This window comes from Heptranchias perlo, chromosome 43 (assembly GCF_035084215.1).
Source record: "Heptranchias perlo isolate sHepPer1 chromosome 43, sHepPer1.hap1, whole genome shotgun sequence".
Lineage (NCBI taxonomy): Eukaryota > Metazoa > Chordata > Chondrichthyes > Hexanchiformes > Hexanchidae > Heptranchias > Heptranchias perlo.
This window is the reverse complement of record NC_090367.1, coordinates 8,992,095-9,019,759: the sequence shown is the minus strand read 5'-3', so window position 1 is coordinate 9,019,759 and position 27,665 is coordinate 8,992,095. Positions and strand designations below refer to the sequence as shown.

General features: G+C 53.9%; 1 protein-coding gene across 1 annotated transcript; it reads left to right on the top strand.

The window, feature by feature from the left end:
- Positions 1–26,950, top strand: snx15 (sorting nexin 15). Its single transcript, XM_067975524.1, has 10 exons — positions 1–34; positions 3,876–3,973; positions 5,561–5,596; positions 6,960–7,080; positions 9,799–9,914; positions 11,406–11,652; positions 13,962–14,111; positions 16,039–16,347; positions 21,406–21,530; positions 23,803–26,950. Exons 1-10 carry the CDS (start codon positions 1–3, stop codon positions 23,803–23,805), a joined length of 1,239 nt encoding a protein of 412 aa, XP_067831625.1. The 3' UTR covers positions 23,806–26,950.
- Positions 26,951–27,665: the final 715 nt, after the last annotated feature.

Genomic DNA, 27,665 nt, shown 5'->3' with positions numbered 1-27,665 from the left:
ATGGCGCCGTGTGGCGCAAGGGTGGCCTTACCAGGCGAGTTGTGTTGGGAGCCCCTGGCCAGCCGGTGAAGCTCACCGCTAACGCCACGCGTGTTACCAGGCCGTGTACGTAACGCTGTTTCATTCTTGTTTAAATTATTTTGCAACGTAGAACGTAAAATTAAAAAAAAAATTAAAGCGACATCTCTGTATTGAATCATCCTGTATTGTGCACTCTCTCTAGTTTAACATCGGAGGCACTGAATTCATCCTGTCAGGTCCCGGCAGAATCTCTGGGCCTCGTTTCCCCGATCCTGACTGTTCGCTGAGCCTGAGCTGATGGTACACGACCCCAGTGTCCTGTTAGCCCCACATCCTTTCTGTCGTCAAGAATGCTGGCTTCCACCCGCCTACGTAGCCCGCCTCCATCCCTCCCTCGCCCCCACTGGCACTGCAACCCTCACCCACGCCTCGCAGCTTGATCTGTCCCAATGACCAGCCTTCGGAGTTACCCCCAACACAACCTCCAATTCACCCAGAACACTGCTGTCTGCACCCTATCCAGCACTGAATCTCACTCCATTTACATTCTTAGGTGTCAGCCATGGCTCAGTGGGTATCTCTCTCTCTCGTGCCTCTGAGTCAGAAACTCATGGGTTTGAGCCCCGCTGCAGAGACTTGAGCCCGTATCTAGGCCAATATTCCCATTGCAGTACTGAGGGAATGCTGCCCTGTCGGAGGTGCCGTTTTTTTTGGATGAGACGTTAAACCGAGGCCCTATCTGCCTTCTCAGGTGGACGTAAAAGATCCCATGGCACTATTTTGAAGAAGAGCAGGGGAGTTCTCCCAGTGTCCTGGGCCAATATTTATCCTCAACCAATATCACTAAAACAGATGATCTGGTCATTATCACATTGCTGTTTGTGGGAGCTTGCTGTGGGCAAATTGGCTGCTGCATTTCCTACATTACAACAGTGACTACACTTCAAAATGTACTCCATTGGCTGTGACACGCTTTGGGACATCCTGAGGTTGTGAAATGTGCTAGGGAAGGAAACTTGCCGTACTTACCCGGTCTGGTTACCCGATGGGTGTGAATATAAGAATAGGAGGAGGCCATTCAGCCCCTCGAGCCTGCTCCGCCATTCAATTAGATCATGGCTGATCTGCACCTCAACTCCATTTACCCGCCTTTGCTCCATATCTCTTGATACACTCACCCAACAAAAATCCATCAGCCTTGAATGCTCTAATTGTCCTAGCATGCACAGCCTTTTGAGAAGAGAGTTCCAGATGTCCACTCCCCTTTGTGTGAAAAAGTGCTTCCTGATTTCCCTCCTAAATGGCCCAGCTCTAATTTTAAGATTGTGCTGGATTTCCCCCACCAGAGGAAATCGTTTCTCCATATCTACCTTATCGAATTGTTTTAACATTTTAAACTCCTCGATCAGGATCATCCCTCAATCTCCTAAACTCAAGTAAATACAAGCCAAGTTTACGCACCTGTCCTCATAAATTAACCCTCTAAGCCCCAGTAACATTCTGGTGAATCTGCCCACATCCCCAGAATGAATGAGAAAAACTTGGGCTATTTCACTGCACTAAAGTCTAATTCTAGATGTAGCCAAATCTATGCCTCTCAGTATTCTGAAAACCTGTATCATTTTTTTATTCGTTCATGGGATGTGGGCGTCGCTGGCGAGGCCGGCATTTATTACCCATACTTAATTGCCTTTGAGAAGGTGGTGGTGAGCCGCCTTCTTGAACCGCTGCAGTCCGTGTGGTGAAGGTTCTCCCACAGCGCTGTCAGGAAGGGACTTCCAGGATTTTGACCAGTGACGATGAAGGAACGGCCGATATATTTCCATGTCGGGCTGGTGTGTGACTTGGAGGGGAACGTGCAGGTGGTGTTGTTCCCATGTGCCTGCTGCTCTTGTCCTTCTAAGTGGTAGAGGTCGCGGGTTTGGGAGGTGCTGTCGAAGAAGCCTTGGCGAGTTGCTGCAGTGCATCCAGTGGATGGTACACACTGCAGCCACGGTGCGCCAGTGGTGAAGGGAGTGAACGTTTAGGGTGGTGGATGGGTGCCAATCAAGCGGGCTGCTTTGTCCTGGATGGTGTCGAGCTTCTTGAGTGTTGTTAGAGCTGCACTCATCCAGGCAAGTGGAGAGTATTCCATCACACTCCTGACTTGTGCCTTGTAGATGGTGGAAAGGCTTTGGGAGTCAGGAGGTGAGTCACTCGCCGCAGAATACCCAGCCTCTGACCTGCTCTTTGTAGCCACAGTATTTATGTGGCTGGTCCAGTTAAGTTTCTGGTCAATGGTGACCCCCAGGATATTTCCTCAGTCCTTCCCCGGCGAAGATTCATTCGGTTGGCTGACCAAATATCAAGTGCAAGATAGACAATCAACCTCCAAAAGGGAGAAGGATCGGGAGAGCGAGACACACAGACGTGAGGAAATATAGCCATCGCGCAAAAGAGACACATCAACAGAGACCAGGAATAAGGGGGTCGGAGGACTCCCCTCGAGCAATGCCATGGGATATTTACTGGTATCAACAATATATTAAAATTCTTTTGTATGGTGTGCACTTTCTGCTTGTTTCACACTTAATTCCTGTAACCCTTTGTCGCACCTTGTTGATTATGCGACTACTGATTGGTTCTATCCTTTGCTCCCTCCTGTTCCTCATCTACATGCTACCTCTTGGCGACCTCATTTCCAGACATAGGGTCAGTTTCCAGATTGATGATGTCCAGTTCTACCTCTCCACCACCAGTCTTGACTCGTCTACATTACCAGATCACTTGTTCCATATCCTTGACTCAGCTGCAATTTCCACCAGCTGAACATTCAGAAGACCAAAGCCATCTTCTTCAGCCCCCGCCACAAATTCTGTACCCTTGTCACTGATTCCACCCCCTTCCTTGGCCACTGTCTGAGGCTGAACCAGACTCTTTGCAGACTCGGTGTCCTATTGGACTCCGAGCTGAGCTTCCGACCCCATATCCTCCCTCCAACACCAACACCGCCGTCTCCGCCCCGCCTGCTGCTGAAACCCTCATCCATGCTTTTGCCACCTCCACATTTGCTCTCTTGCTCAACTCCCATTCTCCATCCTCAGTAAGCTTCAGCTCATCCAAAACTCTGCTGCCTGTGACAATGCTCACCCAACTATCATCCCTGTCCTCGCTGACCTACCTTGGCACCCGGTTCCCCCATAAAATTACATCTTGTATTTAAATCTTTCATGGCCTCACCTCTCCCTATCTCTGTAACCGCCAGCCCTACAACCTCCCAACCCCCCCCCCAAAAAAAACTCTCCATTCTTCTAACTTTGGCCTCTATGCATTAACCCCCACCCCCGGCCATTAGCGACCGTGCCTTTCACCTTTTTAAGCTCTTTGACCAAGGTTTTAGGTCACCCCTCCTAATATCTCCATCTTTGGATCAGCGGTTATTTTCTTGCTTATTGTGAAGCACCGAGAGGTGGTTTTTGTCACCTCAAAGGCCCGGATATAAAAGGAAGTTGGGTAAGCAGTAGGGGCGACAAATTTCAACATGCTCTGCAAGCTGACAATCCAAATAAAGTAGTTGTGGTGAGTGAGGGGAGCAGCAATACTGCCTCACTAACACAACACTGAAAAAAACCTTCAGCCCCATCCTCTATATCACTGCTGAGGGTCTGTCTTGGTTGCAGTGGGCGGGGCTGGCCCCGCGCCTGCGCGTTCGTTGCCGCTGGTGGGGCTGGCCCCGCGCATGCGCTTTCGTTGCCGTGGGCGGGCCAACGCCGCGCCTACGAATTTATTGCCATGGAGGGGGTGGGGCCGTTGTTGCGCCTGCGCGTTGAGTCGCGGTGGGCAGGCGCCGCGCCTGCGCGTTGACTTGCCGTGAGGATGGCCTCGCACAGGGGCAGGCCGGAGGAGCGCGAGTATTGGTGACGGAGCCGCGGCAGCACCCGCAGGGCTTCACCGAGTACGGGTCACGGCGCGGTAAGGGCCGGGGGGAGAAGGAGGGAGCGGGCCCGGGGATCACAGCAGCACCGCCTCAAAACTGGGCAGTGTCAGGGGCCTTGGCCCCTCCCACTCCCTCCCTGCCCCGCCTTTACCCCCACCTTTGACCTCTCCCACCGCCTTTACCCTCTAACCCCTCTCCCTGCCTTTACCCCCTAACCTCTGACCCCTCTCCCCCTGCCTTTACCCCTAACCTCTGACCCTCCCCTGCCTTTACCCCCCTAACCTCTGACCCCTCCCCCCTGCCTTTACCCCCTAACCTCTGACCCCTCCCCTGCCTTTACCCCCCTAACCTCTGACCCCTCCCCCCTGCCTTTACCCCCTAACCTCTGACCCTCCCCCTGCCTTTACCCCATAACCTCTGACCCCCCTCCCCCTGCCTTCACCCCCTAACCTCTGACCCCTCCCCTGCCTTTAACCCCTAACCTCTGATCCCCCTCCCCTGCCTTTACCCCCCCAACCTCTGACCCCTCTCCCCTGCCTTTACCCCCCCTAACCTCTGACCCTCTCCCCCTGCCTTTACCCCCCCAACCTCTGACCCCTCTCCCCCTGCCTTTACCCCCCAACCTCTGACCCCTCTCCCCCTGCCTTTACCCCCCCCAACCTCTGACCCCTCTCCCCTGCCTTTACCCCCCCTAACCTCTGACCCTTCTCCCCCTGCCTTTACCCCCCTAACCTCTGACCCTTCTCCCCCTGCCTTTACCCCCCTAACCTCTGACCCTTCTCCCCTGCCTTTACCCCCCTAACCTCTGACCCTTCTCCCCCTGCCTTTACCCCCCTAACCTCTGACCCTTCTCCCCCTGCCTTTACCCCCCTAACCTCTGACCCCTCTCCCCCTGCCTTTACCCCCCCCCCAACCTCTGACCCCCTCCCCCCTCCCCTCTTTCCCCTCCCCCCTCCCCTCTTTCCCCTCCCCCCTCCCCTCTTTCCCCTCCCCCCTCCCCTCTTTCCCCTCCCCATCCCCATCTCCCCCAACCTCCACCCTTCCTGCCTGACCCCGCAGATGCTGACCCTCCTGGGCTGACTGTGCCACCTGTACGTCGCCCAGGTATGAACCCAGGCAGCGAGTGTGGGCAGGGGGTTCAAGACTGACCTTATCTGACACCCAGTCCCCACAACATACACACATTTCCCAGCAGGAGTCACAAGATGGTGATCAGAACCAGGAATTCTGACCGCTCTCCTTCCCTAACCCAGGAGCGAGGAGCCCAGCGTATCCAGCCAACTGAGACCAGCGCTGGCCTGGACCCTACCGGTCCAGGTGGCCAACGCAAAATAAGTCAAGTTTCGTTAAAAAAACCCTCCACATTGCATAATCCCGTGACCCACGAGGTCCCCTTAATCCTGGAGGGAATGGATGATCGCTGTTCTCTCGGTTCATCATTGGTGCACAGAAATTGACTCTTAAAAGGCAAAAAGAAAACTCAGTAAGGGAGATGTGTGCCGAGAAACGCATTTTATAACTGTGCCAGAATTTACTGAGAGTTCAGAAAACACGAGGGAACAGTATTTACTCCTACACTGCCCGTCTGTGATGTGTGCATGTTGTTTTTATTTTCAATTCTAGATTGTTTCAAAGAAGAAGACTGAAGATGTCAAAGAGGTAAAAGAAAACAATTGTGAAGGTTTAAGTTTTCTATGTAAGGGTGGAGGATTATACGGGCCTGAGGTGTGAGGAACATGAGGCCATTCAGCCCCTCAAGCCTGCTCTGCCATTCAGTAAGATCATGGCTGATCTGTACCTCAACTCCATAATCCCTTGATCCCCTTACCTAATAAAAATCTATCGATCTCAGTCTCTCAAACCTCTAATTGACCCCCAGCATCCACAGCATTTTGGGGGAGACTGTTCCAGATTCCCACTCCCCTTTGTGTGAAGAAGTGCTTCCTGACATCACCCCTGAACGACCTGGCTCTAATTTTAAGGTTATGCCCGCTTGTTCTGGACTCCCCCAACCTGAGAAAATAGTTTCTCTCTATCTACGCTATCAAATCCTTTAATCATCTTAAACACCTCAATTAGATCACCCCTTAATCTTCTATACTCGAGGGAATACAAGCCTCGTCTCTGCAACCTGGCCTCGTAATTTAACCCTTTTAGTGATTTTTTAAATTTGTTCATGGGATGTGGGCGTCGCTGGCGAGGCCGGCATTTATTGCCCATCCCTAATTGCCCCTTGAGAAAGTGGTGGTGAGCCGCCTTCTTGAACCGCTGCAGTCCGTGTGGTGAAGGTTCTCCCACGGTGCTGTTAGGAAGGGAGTTCCAGGATTTTGACCCAGCGACGATGAAGGAACGGCGATATATTTCCAAGTCGGGATGGTGTGTGACTTGGAGGGGAACGTGCAGGTGATGTTCCCATGTACCTGCTGCCCTTGTCCTTCTAGGTGGTAGAGGTCGCGGGTTTGGGAGGTGCTGTCGAAGAAGCCTTGGCGCGTTGCTGCAGTGCATCCTGTGGATGGTACACACTGCAGCCACAGTGCGCCGGTGGTGAAGGGAGTGAATGTTTAGGATGGTGGATGAGGTGACAATCATGCGGGCTGCTTTGTCCTGGATGGTGTCGAGCTTCTTGAGTGTTGTTGGAGCTGCACTCATCCAGGCAAGTGGAGAGTATTCCATCACACTCTTGACTTGTGCCTTGTAGATGGTGGAAAGGCTTTGGGGTGTCAGGAGGTGAGTCACTCGCCGCAGAATACCCAGCCTCTGACCTGCTCTTGTCGCCACAGTATTTATATGGCTGGTCCAGTTAAGTTTCTGGTCAATGGTGACCCCCAGGATGTTGATGGTGGGGGATTCGGCGATGGTAATGCCGTTGAATGTCAACGGGAGGTGGTTAGACTCTCTCTTGTTGGAGATGGTCATTGCCTGGCACTTGTCTGGCGCGAATGTTACTTGCCCCCAGATGAGTGGGATTTGTCCGTGGTCCTTCTTGTACAGTGTAACTTTTCCCCCCCCCTCCCCCTTGCAGGTAACGGTGTTCAAACGCTACAGTGACTTCAAGAAGCTTCACGGCGAGCTTTCCTACATCCACAGGAACTTATTCAGGAAGTCGGAAGAGTTCCCAGCCTTCCCAAAGGCTCAGGTCTTTGGTAAGACCCCATTAGCCTTTTAAGTTCTCCCTCTCTGGATATCCAAAGTTCTTCAGTTGCCATGATCCGTTTTCCCTGGAAAGGGGCAGGTTGCCTGGCTGCTGGTTTTCTATCAGCACTGTTCCTTGTCAGCCCCCACCCCAGAGACTTCAGGCCCACACTCCCAGTGCCGGTACTGAGGGAGTGCTGCGCTGTCTGAGGTGCCGTCTTTCGGATGAGACGTTAAACCGAGGCCCCGTCTGCCCCTCTCGGATGGATGTAAAAGATCCCGCGGCCACTATTGGAAGATTAGAACATAAGAAATAGGAGCGGGAGAGGCCATTCGGCCCCTCGAGCCTGCTCCGCCATTCAATCAGATCATGGCTGATCTTCAACCTCAACTCCACTTTCCCGCCCGATCCCTTGATTCCCCTAGAGTCCAGAAATCTATCGATCTCAGCCTTGAATATACTCAACGACTCAGCATTGATAGCCCTCGTGGGTCGGGAATTCCAGAGATTCACAATCCTCCTCCTCATCTCGGTCTTAAATGGCCGACCCCTTATCCTGCAACCATGCCCCCTAGTTCTAGACTCTCCGGAGGAGCAGGGGAGTTCTCCCCAGTGTCCTGGGCCAATATTGATCCCTCAACCAACCCCTGAAACTGATTATCTGGTTGTTATCTCATTGCCGTTTGTGGGATCTTGCTGTGCGCATTGGCTAGCACGAGAGAGCCCAGTTCACAGAGCTGTCCCGTACTCTAATGTCTGCCACCTCTTCGCTCGTGGGCCAGGATCCTCCAGCAAACTCGAGTTTTAACTATAGTCGTGATGTGAGATACTGGGACAGTTTCCACTGGGGCAGAGAAGGCTCAGAGGAGATTTAATGGAAGTTTGTAAAGTTGTAAAGGTGAATGGGGAAAGACTGTTTCCTGCTCTTGGGGAGCGAGTGACGAGGATTCATCAATTTAAAATTCTCACTGTGAGTGAGGAGGTTAGAAATCTCTTTGCACCGAGGAATGTTGGAGTGTGCTCTGATTTACCACGTGGAGTGGTTAAGGCAGAGAGAGCATTGCATCTTTTAAGAGAAAATTGGATACGTTTTTGAAGCAAGAGAAGATACAGGGCTATGGGGAGAGAGCGGGGCAGTGGGATTAGTTTGGGATTGATACAGGGCTATGGGGAGAGAGTGGGGCAGTGGGATTAGTTTAGGATTGATACAGGGCTATGGGGAGAGAGCGGGGCAGTGGGATTAGTTTGGGATTGATACAGGGCTATGGGGAGAGAGCGGGGCAGTGGGATTAGTTTGGGATTGATACAGGGCTATGGGGAGAGAGCGGGGCAGTGGGATTAGTTTGGGATTGATACAGGGCTATGGGGAGAGAGCGGGGCAGTGGGATTAGTTTGGGATTGATACAGGGCTATGGGGAGAGAGCGGGGCAGTGGGATTAGTTTGGGACTGATACAGGGCTATGGGAAGAGAGCGGGGCAGTGGGATTAGTTTGGGATTGATACAGGGCTATGGGGAGAGAGCGGGGCAGTGGGATTAGTTTGGGATTGATACAGGGCTATGGGGAGGGAGTGGGCCAGTGGGATTAGTTTAGGATTGATACAGGGCTATGGGGAGAGAGCGGGGCAGTGGGATTAGTTTGGGATTGATACAGGGCTATGGGGATAGAGCGGGGCAGTGGGATTAGTTTGGGATTGATACAGGGCTATGGGGAGAGAGTGGGGCAGTGGGATTAGTTTGGGATTGATACAGGGCTATGGGGAGAGAGCGGGGCAGTGGGATTAGTTTGGGGATTGATACAGGGCTATGGGGAGAGAGCGGGGCAGTGGGATTAGTTTGGGGATTGATACAGGCCTATGGGGAGAGAGTGGGGCAGTGGGATTAGTTTGGGATTGATACATGGCTATGGGGAGAGAGCGGGGCAGTGGGATTAGTTTGGGGATTGATACATGGCTATGGGGAGAGAGCGGGGCAGTGGGATTAGTTTGGGGATTGATACATGGCTATGGGGAGAGAGTGGGGCAGTGGGATTAGTTTGGGGATTGATACAGGCCTATGGGGAGAGAGTGGGGCAGTGGGATTAGTTTGGGATTGATACAGGGCTATGGGGAGAGAGCGGGGCAGTGGGATTAGTTTGGGATTGATACATGGCTATGGGGAGAGAGTGGGGCAGTGGGATTAGTTTGGGATTGATACAGGGCTATGGGGAGACAACGGGGCAGTGGGATTAGTTTGGGATTGATCCAGCAAGGAGCCAATACAGACACGATGGCCGAATGTCGTCCTCCTAGGCTGCTCGAGCCTGTTCTGCCATTCAATTAGATCATGGCTGATCTGTATCTTAACTCCATCTACCCCCCTTGGTCCTGTAACCCTTAATCCCCTCACCCAACAAAAATCGATCAATCTCAGTTTTGAAATTTTCAATTGACCCCCCCCAGCCTCAACAGTGTTTTTGGGGGAGAGAGTTCCAGATTCCCACTCCCCTTTGTGTGAAGAAACGCTTCCTGACATCACCCCTGAACGGCCTAGCTCTAATTTTAAGGTTATGCCCCCCTTGTTCCGGACGCCCCACCAGAGGAAATAGTTTCTCTCTATCCACCCTATTGAATCCTTTCGTATAGTTAAACACAGAGCGGTGTGGCTCTGAGAGTGGGCTGTGCCTGGACTGGTGTCTGGCGTGCGGCAGATCCGGCGTTAACTGTAAACCATTTCTGCTCTGCGTTCCAGGGCGCTTCGACGAGCCCGTCATCGAAGAGCGGCGCCGATGCGCGGAGGAGATGCTGCGATTCACGGTCGACATCCCTGCCTTGTACAACAGCCCCCAGCTGAAAGACTTCTTCAAGGTGGGCGTCCGCTGCTCGCTGGGATACGGTCCCACTGGTGTCGGTCGTCTCCCGGCACTCCCCCCCCACCCTCCCAAGTAACCGCGCTACGTGCGTGAGTGGCAAGTTATTCAACCAAGGGGGTCATCGCCATGCCCGCCAGATTTAATCCGCACTCTGCGTTCTGGAGCGCACACATCGTCGCTGTGGCAAATTACAACGCCCTGACTGCCCCCAGCTGACATCAGCTGGGCCGGACCCAGGAGCTTCCTGACTGTGAGAGAGTTCAGAGGCCGGGGATCACCGGGAGGAGGAGGAGGAGGAGGAGGGGGAGTTTACGCTACCGGGGGGTCTCCCTGGCCTTTGGCGTTTGACGGGAGAGCTGAACTTAACGCTGCCGGGTCTGTGTTTTTCCCTTGGGTCTGATAGAGGGAGCTCCCTCAGCAGCGTGTGAATACACTGGACCGGTTAGCTTGCTGGGCCTCCTGTCTCAGGAACGTGTGATGCACTCGGCTGGCCCAGCCCGATTCCCGGGCCCCCCACCACCCCACACACAGTCAGGTTATAGCCCAGAAGCGGATGAGTGTAACCAAGGCGGGTCGGATACAGATCAGCCATGATCTCATCGAATGGCGGAACAGGCTCGAGGGGCTGAATGGCCTCCTGCTGTTCGTAAGTGTAACAGGCTTGGGAGGAACAGGTGACTTTGGTTCCCTACGCTCTCCACCACTGGGGGTTTTCCTCACCTCACCTCTGGGTCTGTTGTAGACTCATTGAGAGAGATTGATTGCCTTGATTAGTCATACCTCCACTATCGTATCATGCCACTACCAGGCTGGTGGAAGGTGAACTAGATGGACATTGGTCTTTTTTCATCCAGCAATTCCTATTTAAGTCAAAGAGCATTGGTGAAGCAACACCAGACTTGTAGCTTGCAAGAGGAAGGGAGAGCTGAGCAGGGGGAGGAGTCCCACAGATTTGAAAAAGAAAGACAGACTTGCATTTATATAGCGCCTTTCATGACCTCAGGACGTCCCAAAGCGCTTTACAGCCAATGAAGTACAGTCACTGTTGTAATGTAGGAAACTCGGCAGCCAATTTGCACACAGCAAGATCCCACAAACAGCAATGAGATAAAGACCAGGTCATCTCTTTTTTTTTTAGTGATGTTGGTTGAGGGATGAATATTAACCAGGACACCGGGGAGAACTCCCCCCCCTGCTCTTCTTCCAATAGTGGCCGTGGGATCTTTTACATCCACCTGAGAGGGGCTGACGGGGCCTCGGTTTAACGTCTCACCCGAAAGACGGCACCTCCGACAGCGCAGCACTCCCTCGGTAATGGCACTGGGCGTGTCGGCCTGGGTCATGGGCTCCAGTCTCTGGAGTGGGGGCTCGAACCCACGACCTCCTGACTCGGGGGCGAGAGAGAGAGAGATACCCACTGAGACACGGCTGACGATCCCCGAAAGGAAAGGTGGGAATTAATTGTTGTTCTCTCCTTTTTCTCCAGGATGGAGAGGTTGTGAGGCCGCTGGAACTCGCGGCCCCACAGGATGGCTCAATCCTGCCGGCCCCTTTAATCCCCCTGCCGTCAGGAGACGGCAACGCGCCAGGATCGTGGCCGGGGCTGTTGCCAGCACCGCTGGAGCCCAGCGGGCGGGCGGAGCCCCCGCCCTGGGGAGAGCTGGAGATGGACAGAGGAGAGGTGGCTGACGCCCCTCCGCAGACCCCGCCTCGACCGACACACGGGGCTCAGGGTAACGCTCGTTTCATGACCGTGTCACGTTCCAGTGTCTTGTGAATGGATTTTGTGTTGCAGCGTTTCACTGGGATTTGGGGGGGTGGGGGGGGGGGGCGAGGGGGAAGGGGGGATCGGGGAGGGTGCGGGATTGGAGGTGCAAGGGGATGAGGGCGGGGTTATTGGGGATGGGGATGTGAGGCCGGGGGGGAAGGGGATGGGGAGGTGGAGTGTGACTGGGATTGGGGGTGCAAGGGGGTTGGGGTATTGGAGCTGGGGGTTGTGGGGGGCGTGGGGCGATGGGGGAGCAGAGGGATAGGGTTTGCGATGGAGGAAGGGGGTTGGGAAGTGGGGGGTGGGGTGTGACTGGGATTGGGGCGCGGGGCGTGCCCTGTATTGTAACTGCTCTCTTACCCCTCCCGTGCCTCACACACTCAAACACCCCCCTTTAAAAGTACTCTGTTGATATTTTCCAGTGATTAATTGCCCATTATCGATCATTGATTAGCGAAATTTTTAACCCTTTAAGTGAGAGCACCCTTGGCCATTGACTGTCCATCGCTGCCATGACTACGGACAAACACCCCTCCCCCCACCAAACGAAGTTTGCTGCATCAATCTATAATCTCTACATCATACATTAAAAAACTGCCTCTGGGCACTTCCTGTCGTCACGTTCCTGTCATTTTTCGTGTCACCGATCCCATTGTTAATTCCAGTGCCCACGATTATAATGGGGTTTACCTACGTAAACTACGTCCCTCTGATTTTGCCACTGGGTTTCCACAATCCTCTCTAAGCTTTCCCCTCCGAGCAATGTTCAAGATGGAGGAACACCGGTTTATCAGTTTGGGGTGGGGGAGAAGGAGGGCGGACGGAGACGAAGAGTTTTCCTTTGCCTTGCTTCACCTGAAGCCTCCGTGGAAGTTTTCACTCGAATGCTTCAGCCTTTTTACCGGGAGTCCGGGATTCCCGCCCACAGCCGAGAGTCTGGGCCCTTGACCGTCCAGGTGGTGGAGGTCAGGGGTTTTGTGAGGACGTGCAGTGCACCCACTTTCCCGGGATGCGTCAGTGCCCTTCAGTCAGCGTTATCTTTTTCAGCAGCGCCAACGTTCCTCTCTGCTCTTTTTCAAATAATTTCGGAAATCAGCACAAACGAGAGGTGGGAGGGGGAGAGAGATGAGCACAGAGGAGGTGAGTGAGAGAGATGGGGTAATTGAGATCGAGGGGGGTATGATTGGGAGGTGGAGACTGTCGTTCTAGCGTTGCAGTGGCTTCTCTTCCCGCTCCCGCACCGTTACCTCTGGAGTCCCCCGAGGATCTACCTTTGGCCCCCTCCTATTCCATAGAAAATAGAAGCAGGAGTAGGCCATTCGGCCCTTGGAGCCTGCTCCGCCATTCAATATGATCATGGCTGATCCTCTATCTCAATACCATTTTCCCGCTCTCTCCCCATTCCCCTTGATACCTTTTGTGTCTAGAAATCTATCCAGCTCCTTCTTAAATATATTCAGTGACTTGGCCTCCACAGCCTTCTGTGGTAGAGAATTCCACAGGTTCACCACCCTCTGAGTGAAGAAATTTCTCCTCATCTCAGTCCTAAATGTCCTACCCCGTATCCTGAGACTGTGACCCCTCGTTCTGGACCCCCCCCAGCCAGGGGAAAACATCCTCCCTGCATCCAGTTTGTCTAGTCCTATACGTTTCAATGAGATCTCCTCTAATTCTTCTAAATTCTAGTGAATACAGGCCGAGTCGACCCACTCTCTCATACGACAGTCCTGCCATCCCAGGAATCAGTCTGGTGAACCTTCGCTACACTCCCTCTCTGGCAAGTATGTCCTTTCTGAGGTAAGGAGACCAGAACTGCACACAATACTCCAGGTGTGGTCTCACCAAGGCCCTGTATAACTGCATCTACATGCTGTCCCTCGGCAACATCATCCGAAAACATAATGTCAGGTTCCACGTGTATGCTGACGACACCCAGCTCTACCTCACCACCGCCTCTCTCGACCCCTCCATTGCCTCTGATTTGTCACACTGCTTGTCCGACATCCAGCACTGGATGAGCAGAAATATTGGGAACGATTAAATATTGGGAAGACCGAAGCCATTGTCTTAGACCTTCTGGTCTATACATTGCAGTTGGCCACTGAGCCACTGGGGGAGCTCTTGATGGGGTTTAACCCACTTTCTAAAGTGGTGTTCTGTTGGACTGGCTGTGTCTGGAGCCCAGGTCTCCCAGTGCTCTGCCTTCAAGTAACGTCCTTTACCTGTCGGAACACTTTGATGGGTTTCCACAATGTCCATCTCGTCTTATTGCAGATGAACTGGATGCCGGCCAGAAGGAAGTGGACGAGACATGCTCCCCGTTCGACTCTGGAACTGAGGAGGAGAATGACGAGCACAGGCTGCAGACCCGATCTCCTCTGTCTGAGAACGAGCTGGCATTGTTCGATCCATGTGCCAAGGAAGGTAGGTCAGTGCGCTCCGAGCCCGATGGGCCTGCCGAGTAACACTAGCGCTCCCCAGAGCAAATGGATCGTCCGAGAGCCCAGGAGGATGCCCGTGTCCAACCGACAGCCCCCTCGGCCAGGAACGCTGTGGGACGGAGCAGGGATCGAACCTAAACTGGGATTCAGAAGAGACTTGCGTCAGTCCTCAAATTAAGGACAAATTTCAGCACTGGGCACAAGAGCACGTTCACAGGGCAGGTACAGCATGAGTTAGATACAGAGTAAAGCTCCCTCTACACTGTCCCATCAAACACTCCCAGGGCAGGTACAGGGTTAGATACAGAGTAAAGCTCCCTCTACACTGTCCCATCAAACACTCCCAGGGCAGGTACAGCACGGTTAGATACAGAGTAAAGCTCCCTCTACACTGTCCCATCAAACACTCCCAGGGCAGGTACAGGGTTAGATACAGAGTAAAGCTCCCTCTACACTGTCCCATCAAACACTCCCAGGGCAGGTCCAGGGTTAGATACAGAGTAAAGCTCCCTCTACACTGTCCCATCAAACACTCCCAGGGCAGGTACAGGGTTAGATACAGAGTAAAGCTCCCTCTACACTGTCCCATCAAACACTCCCAGGGCAGGTCCAGCACGGGTTAGATACAGAGTAAAGCTCCCTCTACACTGTCCCATCAAACACTCCCAGGGCAGGTACAGGGTTAGATACAGAGTAAAGCTCCCTCTACACTGTCCCATCAAACACTCCCAGGGCAGGTCCAGGGTTAGATACAGAGTAAAGCTCCCTCTACACAGTCCCATCAAACACTCCCAGGGCAGGTACAGGGTTAGATACAGAGTAAAGCTCCCTCTACACTGCAGTAGTAATACTTCCATTTCCCGTACCAGTGTCCCTTGTGCTCCCAGTATGGGGTTAGTTCGGGAGTTCCAGGATATTGAGCCTGTGATGATGAAGAATGGCAGTGACTTAGACTTGGGGGTGATGGCGTTCCCGAGATGTTGCTTTTCTTGTCCTTCACGGTGTTAGAGGTTTGGGGCGGGGGGGCTGCTGAGAGGTGCTTTCGGAGTAAGCTTGGCGAGTTGCTGCAGTGCATCCTGTAGACTACACACTGCATCCCAGGGCTGCATTGGTGGAGGGAGTGGGTACTGGGTCCCCAGATCAAGCAAACTGCTCATTCCTGGATGGTGTCGAATTTCACAAGAACATAAGAAATAGGAGCAGGAGGAGGCCATTCGGCCCCTCGAGCCCGCTCCGCCATTCAATCAGATCATGGCTGATCTTCGACCTCAACTCCACTTTCCCGCCCGATCCCCATATCCCTTGATTCCTAAAAAACTATCAATCTCAGCCTTGAATATACTCAACGACTGAGCATCCACAGCCCTCTGGGGTAGAGAATTCCAAAGATTCACAACCCTCTGAGTGAAGAAATTCCTCCTCATCTCAGTCCTGAATGGCCGACCCCTTATCCTGAGACTCTGCCCCCTAGTTCTAGACTCTCCAGCCAGGGGGAAACAGCCTCTCAGCATCTACCCTGTCAAGCCCTCTCAGAATCTTATACGTTTCAATGAGATCACCCCTCCTGAGTGTTGTTGCGGCCGTACTCATCCAGCGGAGTGGCGAGTGCTCCAACACACTCCTGACTTGAGCCTTGTAGATGATGAAGAAGCTTTGAGGCGTCGGGAGGTGAGATACTCGTCACAGGATACCCAGCCTCTGCTCTCGGAGCCTCGGAGTTACTGCGACTGCTCCAGTCCAGCTCCTGCTTAACATATGACTTAAGGCGAAAATGTTGGAGGCTAATCTTCCCTCTTCTCTTCCCCCTCCACCCCCCCACTAAATCAAATCCTAAGATCCGTATTGTTCCCGTTTCCAAATTTAATCTGTCGACCTTTGAGGGGAAAGCCGTTGTCGTTCCCTCGTTGCAGAGCCTCCGCCCGACCCGAGCCACGAGAGCAACCTGCAGGCGCTGACGGTCTCCCAGAGCGGGCTCCTCCTCGCCGAGGAGCAGGGGCACCCCCCCGAGGACCTGGAGCGCAGGCTGTCGCATCTGAGGATGTCGCCAGAGGATGAGACGCCCGCGGGGCCAGCGGCCGAAGGGTTAACCGGTGCCGACTACCTCAGCACGGCAGCCGAGTGCATCAAGGAGGCGCTGGAGCATGAAGTGACCCAGGAGTACGCGCTGGCATTCGATTGCTACCGGAACGGGGTGGACATCCTGCTGAAAGGAGTACAAGGTAGGTTGGGCGTGCGATTCCAATGGGAAGATGGTTACTTTGCCAAAAAACCTTTTTTAAGGGGAACGTACGGACAGTGGCGGACAGGAAAAGACCCCCTGGCCCATCCCGCACAATTGAGACACCTCGTGTATCCCACTCCCCATCCCACCCGAAATCGCGTGATCTCCGGGGAGAGGCGAGAAACCAGATTCCAAAAAAAAAACCCAGTCCAATTTGGGGCCGAAGAATGTGGGAAACTCCTCTCCGACCCCCGCACACTGGCGATCGAAACTAGTCCAGGCCATCGCCCTGACCCGGTTAATTCTGCGCCTTTTGTAAGAGGCGATCTCCGCCCCGGCCAGAAACAGGTCCAGCTCTCGCCTGAAGGAATCCACCGCGCGAGCCGGCAGCCTTATCCAGAGGTCTGCTGTTCTTGAAGGATGAGAGGACGTGACTACTGGGCCAAGTAGAAGATGGCGACTGTACAAACTGGTTTATAAAAGGGATTGGGAGTGATGAGGGGGAAGCTGGGAAGGACGTGGCATTAGATATAGAACAAGATTACACCATAGGAACAGGAGTCGGCCATTCAGCCCCTCGTGCCTGCTCCGCCATTTGATAAGATCACGGCTGATCTGTGATCTAACTCCATATACCTGCCTTTGGCCCATATCCCTTAATACCTTTGGTTGCCAAAAAGCTATCTATCTCAAATTTAAATTTAGCAATTGAGCTGGTATCAATTGCCGTTTGCGGAAGAGAGTTCCAAACTTCTACCACCCTTTGTGTGTAGAAATGTTTTCTAATCTCGCTCCTGAAAGGTCTGGCTCTAATTTTTAGACTGTGCCCCCTACTCCTAGAATCCCCAACCAGCGGAAATAGTTTCTCTCTATCCGCCCTATCCGTTCCCCTTAATATCTTATGAACTTCGATCAGATCACCCCTTAACCTTCTAAACTCTAGAGAATACAACCCCAATTTGTGTAATCTCTCCTCGTAACTTAACCCTTGAAGTCCAGGTATCATTCTAGTAAACCTACGCTGCACTCCCTCCAAGGCCAATATGTCCTTCTGAAGGTGCGGTGCCCAGAACTGCTCACAGTACTCCAGGTGCGGTCTAACCAGGGTTTTGTATAGCTGCAGCATAACTTCTGCCCCCTTGTACTCTAGTCCTCTAGATATAAAGGCCAGCATTCCATTAGCCTTCTTGATTATTATCTGCACCTGTTCATGACGCTTCAATGATCTATGGACCTGAACCCCTAAGTCCCTTTGGACATCCACAGTTTTTAACTTTTTACCATTTAGAAAGTACCCTGTTCTATCCTTTTTTGATCCAAAGTGGATGACCTCACATTTGTCTGCATTGAATTCCATTTGCCACAGTTTTGCCCATTCACCTAATCTATCAATATCGCTTTGTAATTTTATGTTTTCATCTACACCAGCAAGAGGGGAGTCGGTAAAGGGAGTTAAAACCCTCAGGGACTCCTATGGAGTTGAAGATGAGGATGTGGTCAGTATGTTAACTGATTACTACTTGGAGATTTTTTTTGCAAGGGAGAGCACAGGCAGAATTTTATTCAGCATCGTGTGTGTTTCAACACTTTGACACCAGTGAAACACGTTCTAGGCAGTCTCGTCAGGCAGAAAGCCAGTAAATCCTCTGGGACGGATGAACTGTACCCCCAGGGTACTTAGAGAGAGACAAGGGAGGATATTTGATGACGCACTGTGATCATTTTGAAGGAGACAGAGTCAGGAGATGGTCTGACAAACGGAAAACGGGCAAGTGTAGCCACCATATTGAAGAAAAGAGACAGAGTCGTACCCAGATACTACCGACCCATTAGCCTGACCTCAATAATCGGCAGCAAAATGGAACGGTGCCTGTATGAAAATAACCCCATAGGTTTGTTTTTGAGGAATTAATATTCCAAGGTGACAGTGGGGGAAACCAAGTAACGGGATTTGCAAAAGGCCTTTGGTGACACCTCCTGAGAGACTCTTTTATAAACGAACGCATTGGGTATCGAGGGTAAGACATGGACGTGGATTACTAAGTGACTAAAGGAAAGGAAACAGGAGAGTCACAAGGAGAGCTCGGTCAAAGTAGGAGAGGTTATTGAGTGGGTGCTCCAGAGGTCTCTGCGAAGAGCATTCTGTCCCTGCTATAGAGGCCCTTCCCAGGACCGTAATTGGACGGTAATTTGACACCAAGCCAAAGAAGGAGACATTAGGACAGGCGACCAAAAGCTTGGTCAGAGAGGAAGGTTTTAAGGAGCGTCTTAGAGGAGGAAAGAGAGAGGGGGAGAGGTTTAGGGAGGGAATTCCAGAGCTTAGGGCCCAGGCACGGCCGCCAATGGTGGAGCGATTAAAATCGGGGATGGGCAAGAGGCCGGAATTGGAGGAGCGCAGAGATCTCGGAGGGTTGTAGAAGTTACAGAGATAGGGAGGGGGGGGGGGTTGAGGCGAGGGAGGGATTTGAACACGAGGATGAGAATTTTAAAATCGAGGCGTTGCTCGACCAGAAGCCAGTGTAGGTCAGCGACTTGGTGCGAGTTAGGATACGGGGCAGCAGAGTTTTGGATGAACTCAAGTTTACGGAGGGAGGCCGGCCAGGAGAGTGACGTCCAACCTCCCAAAGGCCCTTGAACACGTCACCTTTCTCTGAGTTCCCTTGTTCGAATCCCTCCGGTCCATCGCGCGTCTCGCCCCCAGCACTGTCGCTGCCCTCGTCAACACCATCCTTGGTAACTCTGGCGTGTTTCCTTCTCTTGACCTCTCCATACCTCTGACTCAGTTGCCGGCTCCGTCCTCTCCACCTCTGGGTCCCCGTCTCCTTATCCCAAGGTGGCCAATACACCCACTGCAACAGCTACTCCCCTCCGTCCCACCGCGATTCCGTCCCAGACCCCAATCCTTCTCCTCCTCTTGCTAGGCCCCTCGGTGTTGATATCAGTGAGCACGCAGCGGGTTTCCAATTGCAAGCTGCCGTGTGTCCAGCTCCACCCCAGCACTCTCAGCCCCAGGACATCAAGTCCTGGATGAGCTGGAGTGGTCCCCAGTGGAGTTCTGGACCCAGGCCACCGACTCCAGGCCTTTCCTGGGCGGCTCGCCGTGGCTGAACCAGGTTGGTGCGTGCCGTCTTGGCGCCCTGTTCGATCCCAAACCAAGTCTCGAGCCCTACGCTCCATCCGTCACCGAGATCACAGCACAGCGGTATTGCGGTTTTCGCCCATCTCAGTCCCTCCCCCGGCCTCTGAAAGCCCTCCCCGCGCTCTTGCTGGTTCCACGCTTGATTTTGCCCAATGCCCTTCTCACCGGCCGCCCTTACGCACGCTTCCAACTCGTGCAAAAGAAAAACTCCGCTGCCCGTATCCTGCCCCACACTAAGTCCCAGCTCAGTCCCCGTCCCCGTCCTCGCCAACCTCCCAGTCTTCCCGCGGGTCGAATCCAAAATCTCCCTCTTCGTTTGTCGACCCTCCCGCCCCCAAGTCCCACCTCCTCCGACTCTGGCTTCCTGTGCAATAAAACACAACCCCTTACATACGGTGCATCGGAGATCAGTCTCGATTGTAACTCACGTGCAAAAGACTCCATCGGGAGGTCGCAAGCTCATCGTCCTGACCGCTTACACCAGCCTCAGTGAGACTAGAGTGAAGTTTCCCGGGAGCGCCAGGATATCATAGAATCATAGAAAGGTTACAGCATGGAAGGAGGCCGTTCGGCCCATCGAGTCCGTGCCGGCTCTATGCAAGAGCAATCCAGCTAGTCCCACTCCCCCGCCCTGCGAATTTTTTCCTTTCAAATATTTATCCAGTTCCCTTTTGAAGGCCATGATTGAATCTGCCTCCACCACCCCCTCGGGCAGTGCATTCCAGATCCCAACCACTCGCTGTGTAAAAAAAAAAGTTTCTCCTCATGTCACCTTTGGTTCTTTTGCCAATCACCTTAAATCTATGCCCTCTGGTCCTTGACCCTTCTGCCAATGGGAACAGTTTCTCTCTATCTACTCTCTGTCCAGACCCTTTCTGCTCCAAGGAGAACAACTCCAGCTTCTCCCGTCTATCCACGTAACTAAAGTCCCTCATCCCTGGAACCATTCCAGTAAATCTCTTCTGCGCCCTCTCTAAGGCCTTCACATCTTTCCTAAAGTGCGGTGCCCAGAACTGGACACAATACTCCAGTTGTGGCCGAACCAGTGTTTTATAAAGGTTCATCATGACTTCCTTGCTTTTGTACTCTATGCCTCTATTTATAAAGCCCAGAATCCCGGTATGCTTTTTAAACTGCTTTCTCAACCTGCCCTGCCACCTTCAACGATTTATGCACATATACCCCCAGATCTCTCTGTTCCTGTACCCCTCTTCGAATTGTTCCCTCTAGTTTATATTGCCTTTCGTTCTTCCTACTGAAATGTATCACTTTGCATTTCTCTGCGTTAAATTTCATCTGCCACGTGTCCGCCCATGCCACCAGCCTGTCTATATCCTCTTGAAGTCTATCCTCCTCGCTGTTCACTACACTGCCAAGTTTTGTGTCATCTGCAAGTTTTGAAACAGTGCCCTGTACACCCAAGACCAAGTCATTAACATGTATCAAGAAAAGCAATGTCCTAGTTTTTCTCAGTTTAATTACCTCAGGCAAATGTGGGTCGCAGATGTCATCATGTTCTGTGTGTTGGCTGTTGCTATTTGTTATGCGTGCCCATTAATGCCCTGGGTTGTTTATTACACTTCAGACATGCCACGCACGAGGGCCCATTAGTTGTCTGTAGCATTCGAAGCCTCGTAGCCATTGCAGAATGAGTGCTAATAGCTGGGTGTATATTTTAAAAGCTTACTATAGTTGGTACCCCTGGGCAGGAGGGCACAGGGTACAAAGGGCAAGTTTAGGGCAGAGGGTAATTAAGGATCAGTAAGTGCAGTGGGGGAGACCAACGTAATTCAGTCCCCGTTTGTAGGAACGGCTGTACCGGGCCGGGGGGGGGGCGGGGAAGGAGGGCAGGGTTGGCATTCCAGGATCAAACGGGCAGAAGGGCCTCGCTGACCCATACCTGCCTTGTGTTGACAGGTGAGCTGAGTGCAGAGCGGCGAGACGCCGTCAAGAAGAAGACGGCAGAGTACCTGAAACACGCGGAAGCCATTTTCACTCTCCACCTCAAGGATTCGGCGGTGACGGATGGGACTCCCTCCTCGGTAAGTGTCGCCACGCGGAGGGGCAGCGGGGGAAAGAGCTTAACACCGATTGGTCAGTGACCCACCAGGTCAGAGTTGATGATCGTCACCCAGCGGCCTCGGGCAGAGGAAGGGGAAGGGTCAGGTACAGCTCTGACCTTTCACCTCTGGGATCTGGGATTGAATCCTGCCCAGACTGACAGGTGCAAGCTCCTCCCCTAAAAACCTTCAGCATCCTTCAATAAATTAGATTGAGGGGGGCCTCAGACCAATCCTAGTGGGAGTGTGGCCCTAACACTGCATTAATTTACACTAAAATGGCACTCAAAATCAGAGAGGCCACAGGATGGCTGGAGTGGGATATAGTGTAGAGGGAGCTTTACTCTGTATCTAACCCTGTACCTGCCCTGGGAGTGTTTGATGGGACGGTGTAGAGGGAGCTTTACTCTGTATCTAACCCGTGCTGTACCTGCCCTGGGAGTGTTTGATGGGACAGTGTAGAGGGAGCTTTACTCTGTATCTAACCCGTGCTGTACCTGCCCTGGGAGTGTTTGATGGAACAGTGCAGAGGGAGCTTTACTCTGTATCTAACCCTGTACCTGCCCTGGGAGTGTTTGATGGGACAGTGTAGAGGGAGCTTTACTCTGTATCTAACCCTGTACCTGCCCTGGGAGTGTTTGATGGGACAGTGTAGAGGGAGCTTTACTCTGTATCTAACCCTGTACCTGCCCTGGGAGTGTTTGATGGGACAGTGTAGAGGGAGCTTTACTCTGTATCTAACCCTGTACCTGCCCTGGAAGTGTTTGATGGGATAGTGTAGAGGGAGCTTTACTCTGTATCTAACCCTGTACCTGCCCTGGGAGTGTTTGATGGGACAGTGTAGAGGGAGCTTTACTCTGTATCTAACCCTGTACCTGCCCTGGGAGTGTTTGATGGGACAGTGTAGAGGGAGCTTTACTCTGTATCTAACCCTGTACCTGCCCTGGGAGTGTTTGATGGGACAGTGTAGAGGGAGCTTTACTCTGTATCTAACCCTGTACCTGCCCTGGGAGTGTTTGATGGGACAGTGTAGAGGGAGCTTTACTCTGTATCTAACCCTGTACCTGTTCTGGGAGTGTTTGATGGGACAGTGTAGAGGGAGCTTTACTCTGTATCTAACCCTGTCCCTGCCCTGGGAGTGTTTGATGGGACAGTGTAGAGGGAGCTTTACTCTGTATCTAACCCTGTACCTGCCCTGGGAGTGTTTGATGGGACAGTGTAGAGGGAGCTTTACTCTGTATCTAACCCTGTCCCTGCCCTGGGAGTGTTTGATGGGACAGTGTAGAGGGAGCTTTACTCTGTATCTAACCCTGTCCCTGCCCTGGGAGTGTTTGATGGGACAGTGTAGAGGGAGCTTTACTCTGTATCTAACCCGTGCTGTACCTGCCCTGGGAGTGTTTGATGGGACAGTGTAGAGGGAGCTTTACTCTGTATCTAACCCTGTCCCTGCCCTGGGAGTGTTTGATGGGACAGTGTAGAGGGAGCTTTACTCTGTATCTAACCCGTGCTGTACCTGCCCTGGGAGTGTTTGATGGGACAGTGTAGAGGGAGCTTTACTCTGTATCTAACCCTGTACCTGCCCTGGGAGTGTTTGATGGGGACAGTGTAGAGGGAGCTTTACTCTGTATCTAACCCTGTCCCTGCCCTGGGAGTGTTTGATGGGACAGTGTCGAGGGAGCTTTACTCTGTATCTAACCCGTGCTGTACCTGCCCTGGGAGTGTTTGATGGGACAGTGTAGAGGGAGCTTTACTCTGTATCTAACCCTGTACCTGCCCTGGGAGTGTTTGATGGGACAGTGTAGAGGGAGCTTTACTCTGTATCTCACCCTGTACCTGCCCTGGGAGTGTTTGATGGGACAGTGTAGAGGGAGCTTTACTCTGTATCTAACCCTGTACCTGCCCTGGGAGTGTTTGATGGGACAGTGTAGAGGGAGCTTTACTCTGTATCTAACCCTGTACCTGCCCTGGGAGTGTTTGATGGGACAGTGTAGAGGGAGCTTTACTCTGTATCTAATCCTGTACCTGCCCTGGGAGTGTTTGATGGGACAGTGTAGAGGGAGCTTTACTCTGTATCTGTCCCAGGGCGATTTTATTAGACCGGTGTGTCCCATTGCCACCCTGTGCGTGTGACACCCCGACCCTACCTGCTCACCAGTCACTAAACCTTGTGCCCCACCCACCCACCCACTCACAGAGGAGAGGGTGGGTATAAACGCAGCTCGTGTCACTCGACTCTTTGTTTCCCTCTTTCCAGTGACTGTTAACTCGGGGGGCCGTCTGAATCGAGCGCCAGGTCCAGGAGAACAGCCCATGGGCACCAGCGGGTCAGACACCCGGGACACGGGCGCTGGAAGATTTACCCCGCTGAGCTCGCCAGGTGCCTGAACAGGTGGTTAACGTTTTTCCCAGTTGCCTTCCAGACCAGTAACCTTGCTGCTCCCTGTGCTGACTGACCCCTCCACCGCCCCCTCCTAACACAGTGCAATGGTTAAATAGACCGGGGCCCCCCCCCCACTACTCCTCCCGGGCACCAGCTGTCAGATCCTGGATAGTTTGTCCGCGGTGAGACTGGCACAGGACACGTGGCACAAACATCGTGGGTGGCACGTCCCTTCCTAACGGTGCAACTCGGAGAGATTGGGGATTCCCCCCAACTCAGATGTGGAGGGACGTTGGGGGCTCCCCATTATCTGTTTCCGTTGTGACAAAGCCCCCCACCCTTGGCACCGTTGGCTGCAGGTTTATCGAGCGTTGGGGTCCCGAGTGTGGGGGAGGGGGGTTTCTTGTTGCCATGGTGCCGGGGCCTCGTGGGATGCGCCAACGAGGGAGCAAGCAAAGGCCCATCGGTTGCTCGGAGTGCAGCGCAGTTCACATTGAGGGTTACGGGGCTGCCTTATCAGCCGCCTGACCCGAACCCTAATGCACCTCACACTGCCAAATGTAACAAAAGCCTCATGTTTTTATATCGCCTTATGCATCTCTCAAAGTGTTTCACTTGCAATGAATTACTTTCAATAGCAGCGACTGTTAAGTAGCCAAACGGAGCGTCATGTTTTACACAGCAGGATCCCACCGCAGTAAGAACCATGATCAGTTGATCTGTGTTTTTTTTAAGTGACGTTGGTTGAGGGATAAACATTGGCCCCAGGACACCGGGGAGAACTCCCCCCCCCCGCTCTTCTTCCAATAGCGGCCGTGGGATCGTTCACATCCGCCTGAGAGGGGCAGACGGGGCCCTCGGTTTAACGTCTCATCCGAAAGACGGGCACCTCCGACAGTGCGGCACTCCCTCAGCACCGGCGCCGGGAGTGTCGGCCTGGATTATGGGGCTCTGGAGTGGGACCTCCTGACTCAGAGTGGAGAGAGAGACAGAGAGAGTGTGAGCCATGGCTGACTCTTTGGACAGTTCCGCTCCCCGCTGAAGGCTCCTGCACCTCTCTGAGGAAGCAGTGAGATGTTACCGAGCTGCTCCAAGTTGTGTGAGAGTGGCGGGCGGTGTTACTGTCCTGATGGGGTGCGGCCTCCAAAGATATATAGTGCCCCAAAGATACACGTGAACCCAACCAGCGAGTGTTCCCCCCCCCCCCCCCCCCCCCCCCCACTGGCTGTTCAACTGTTGGGTCCATCATCCCGTAACCACACGCCGCGCACTTTCCAGCTGGAACAGGAGGAGGCCATTCAGCCCCTCGGGCCTGTTCCGCCATTCAATTAGATCATGGCTGATCTCCATATCCCACGATACCCTCACCCAAGGAAAATCGATCGATCTCAGTTTTGGAAGCTCCAATCGACCCCCAGCCTCGACAGCTTTTTGGGGGAGAGAGTTCCAGATTCCCACTCCCCTTTGTGTGAAGAAACGCTTCCTGACATCACCCCTGAACGGCCTGGCTCTAATTTTAAGGTTAGGCCCCCTTGTTCTGGACTCCCCCCACCCCACCAGAGGAAATAGTTTCTCTCTATCGACCCTGTCAAATCCTTTAAACCCCTCGATTAGATCACCCCTTAATCTTCTAGACTCGAGGGAATACAAGCCTCGTCTCTGCAACCTGTATTTTAACCCTTTAAGCCCCGGTATCAGGAGTCGGTGCAGGAACGGGAACCTGACCCCCCGGCCCCCGGTCAGTTTGAGTTCCCGAGCCGCTGTCCTGACTCGAGATCAGTACAGGCTGGGAATCAAGGAGCTAACTGCAGTTTCGTTTGTTTTGTAAACTAATTCTATCTGTGGATCGGACCTGTAAAAGATTTAATGATCCTGGAGGCTGGCGCCAGACGGCGCGCTGTCCCGCTCGCCGCTGCAGACCGGCGCCAGACGGCGCGCTGTCCCGCTCGCCGCTGCAGACCGGCGCCAGACGGCGCGCCGTCCCGCTCGCCGCTGCAGACCGGCGCGCTGTCCCGCTCGCCGCTGCAGACCGGCGCCAGACGGCGCGCTGTCCCGCTCGCTGCTGCAGACCGGCGCCAGACGGCTCGCTGCTGCAGACCGGCGCCAGACGGCGCGCTGTCCCGCTCGCCGCTGCAGACCGGCGCCAGACGGCGCGCTGTCCCGCTCGCCGCTGCAGACCGGCGCCAGACGGCGCGCTGTCCCGCTAGCTGCTGCAGACTACTTTGCCCACCAGATGGTGCTGGAGTTTTAGAACAGGCGATCACAGCTTGTGAGCAGCACTGACAGTCATTCAGTAAATGGATCATCGAGAGTCTCCTCAGACTAACGTCTCATCCGAGAGACGGCACCTCCGACAGTGCAGCACTCCCTCAGTACTGGCACTGGGAGTGTCGGCCTGGATTATGGGCCCAGGTCTGTGGAATCGCCTGCACCAAAAACAGAATTGGAATTCCGGGATCCTCAGTGCTTTTAAGGATTTTTCGAGTGAGTCATTGAGATGATTTTCCTTGGAAATGTGTTGGAGGATGTTCACAACCACCTCCCTCAATACACCAATCAACACTCGCGCTCTGTCCAACTGCACTGGGGGCCGACTGGACAGAGTACAGTTCAGAGCTAACGCTAACAGTCAGTGTTCATCTCTCTGTCCCTCTTTCTCTGGTCCCCTCTCTCCCTCTCTGTCTCTGTGTCTGTCTGCCTCTCTGTCTCCCTCCACAATTTCCCTACAAATATCCAGCAGACGATCCCCTCAGGCAGAGTGAACACTCTTTCCCTTCTCCCCCCCCGCTCTGTATATCACCCGCCCCTTCCCCCCCCGCTCTGTGTATCACCCGCCCCTTCCCCCCCCCCGCTCTGTGTATCACCCGCCCCTTCCCCCCCCCGCTCTGTGTATCACCCGCCCCTTCCCCCTCGCTCTGTGTATCACCCGCCCCTTCCCCCCCCCCGCTCTGTGTATCACCCGCCCCTTCCCCCCCGCTCTGTGTATCACCCGCCCCTTCCCCCCCCCGCTCTGTGTATCACCCGCCCTTCCCCCCCCAGCCCTGTGTATCACCCGCCCCTCCCCCCCCCGCTCTGTGTATCACCCGCCCCTTCCCCCCCCCGCTCTGTGTATCACCCGCCCCTTCCCCCCCCCCGCTCTGTGTATCACCCGCCCCTTCCCCCTCGCTCTGTGTATCACCCGCCCCTTCCCCCCCCCCGCTCTGTGTATCACCCGCCCCTTCCCCCCCCCGCTCTGTGTATCACCCGCCCCTTCCCCCCCCCCGCTCTGTGTATCACCCGCCCCTTCCCCCCCCCGCTCTGTGTATCACCCGCCCCTTCCCCCCCCCCGCTCTGTGTATCACCCGCCCCTTCCCCCCCCCGCTCTGTGTATCACCCGCCCTTCCCCCCCCCCGCTCTGTGTATCACCCGCCCTTCCCCCCCCCCGCTCTGTGTATCACCCGCCCCTTCCCCCCCCCGCTCTGTGTATCACCCGCCCTTCCCCCCCCCAGCTCTGTGTATCACCCGCCCCTTCCCCCCCCCCGCTCTGTGTATCACCCGCCCCTTCCCCCCCCCCGCTCTGTGTATCACCCGCCCCTTCCCCCTCGCTCTGTGTATCACCCGCCCCTTCCCCCCCCCCGCTCTGTGTATCACCCGCCCCTCCCCCCCGCTCTGTGTATCACCCGCCCTTCCCCCCCCCAGCTCTGTGTATCACCCGCCCCTTCCCCCCCCCCGCTCTGTGTATCACCCGCCCCTTCCCC

Bases quoted from the DNA above. Each gene is read 5' to 3' on its own strand.
- snx15 (XM_067975524.1), top strand. From the start codon at position 1: ATGGCGCCGTGTGGCGCAAGGGTGGCCTTACCAG. The intron at 35-3,875 runs GCGAGTTGTGTT...ACTTGCCGTGAG, and splicing joins CGCAAGGGTGGCCTTACCAG to GATGGCCTCGCACAGGGGCA. The intron at 3,974-5,560 runs TAAGGGCCGGGG...TTTCAATTCTAG, and splicing joins GAGTACGGGTCACGGCGCGG to ATTGTTTCAAAGAAGAAGAC.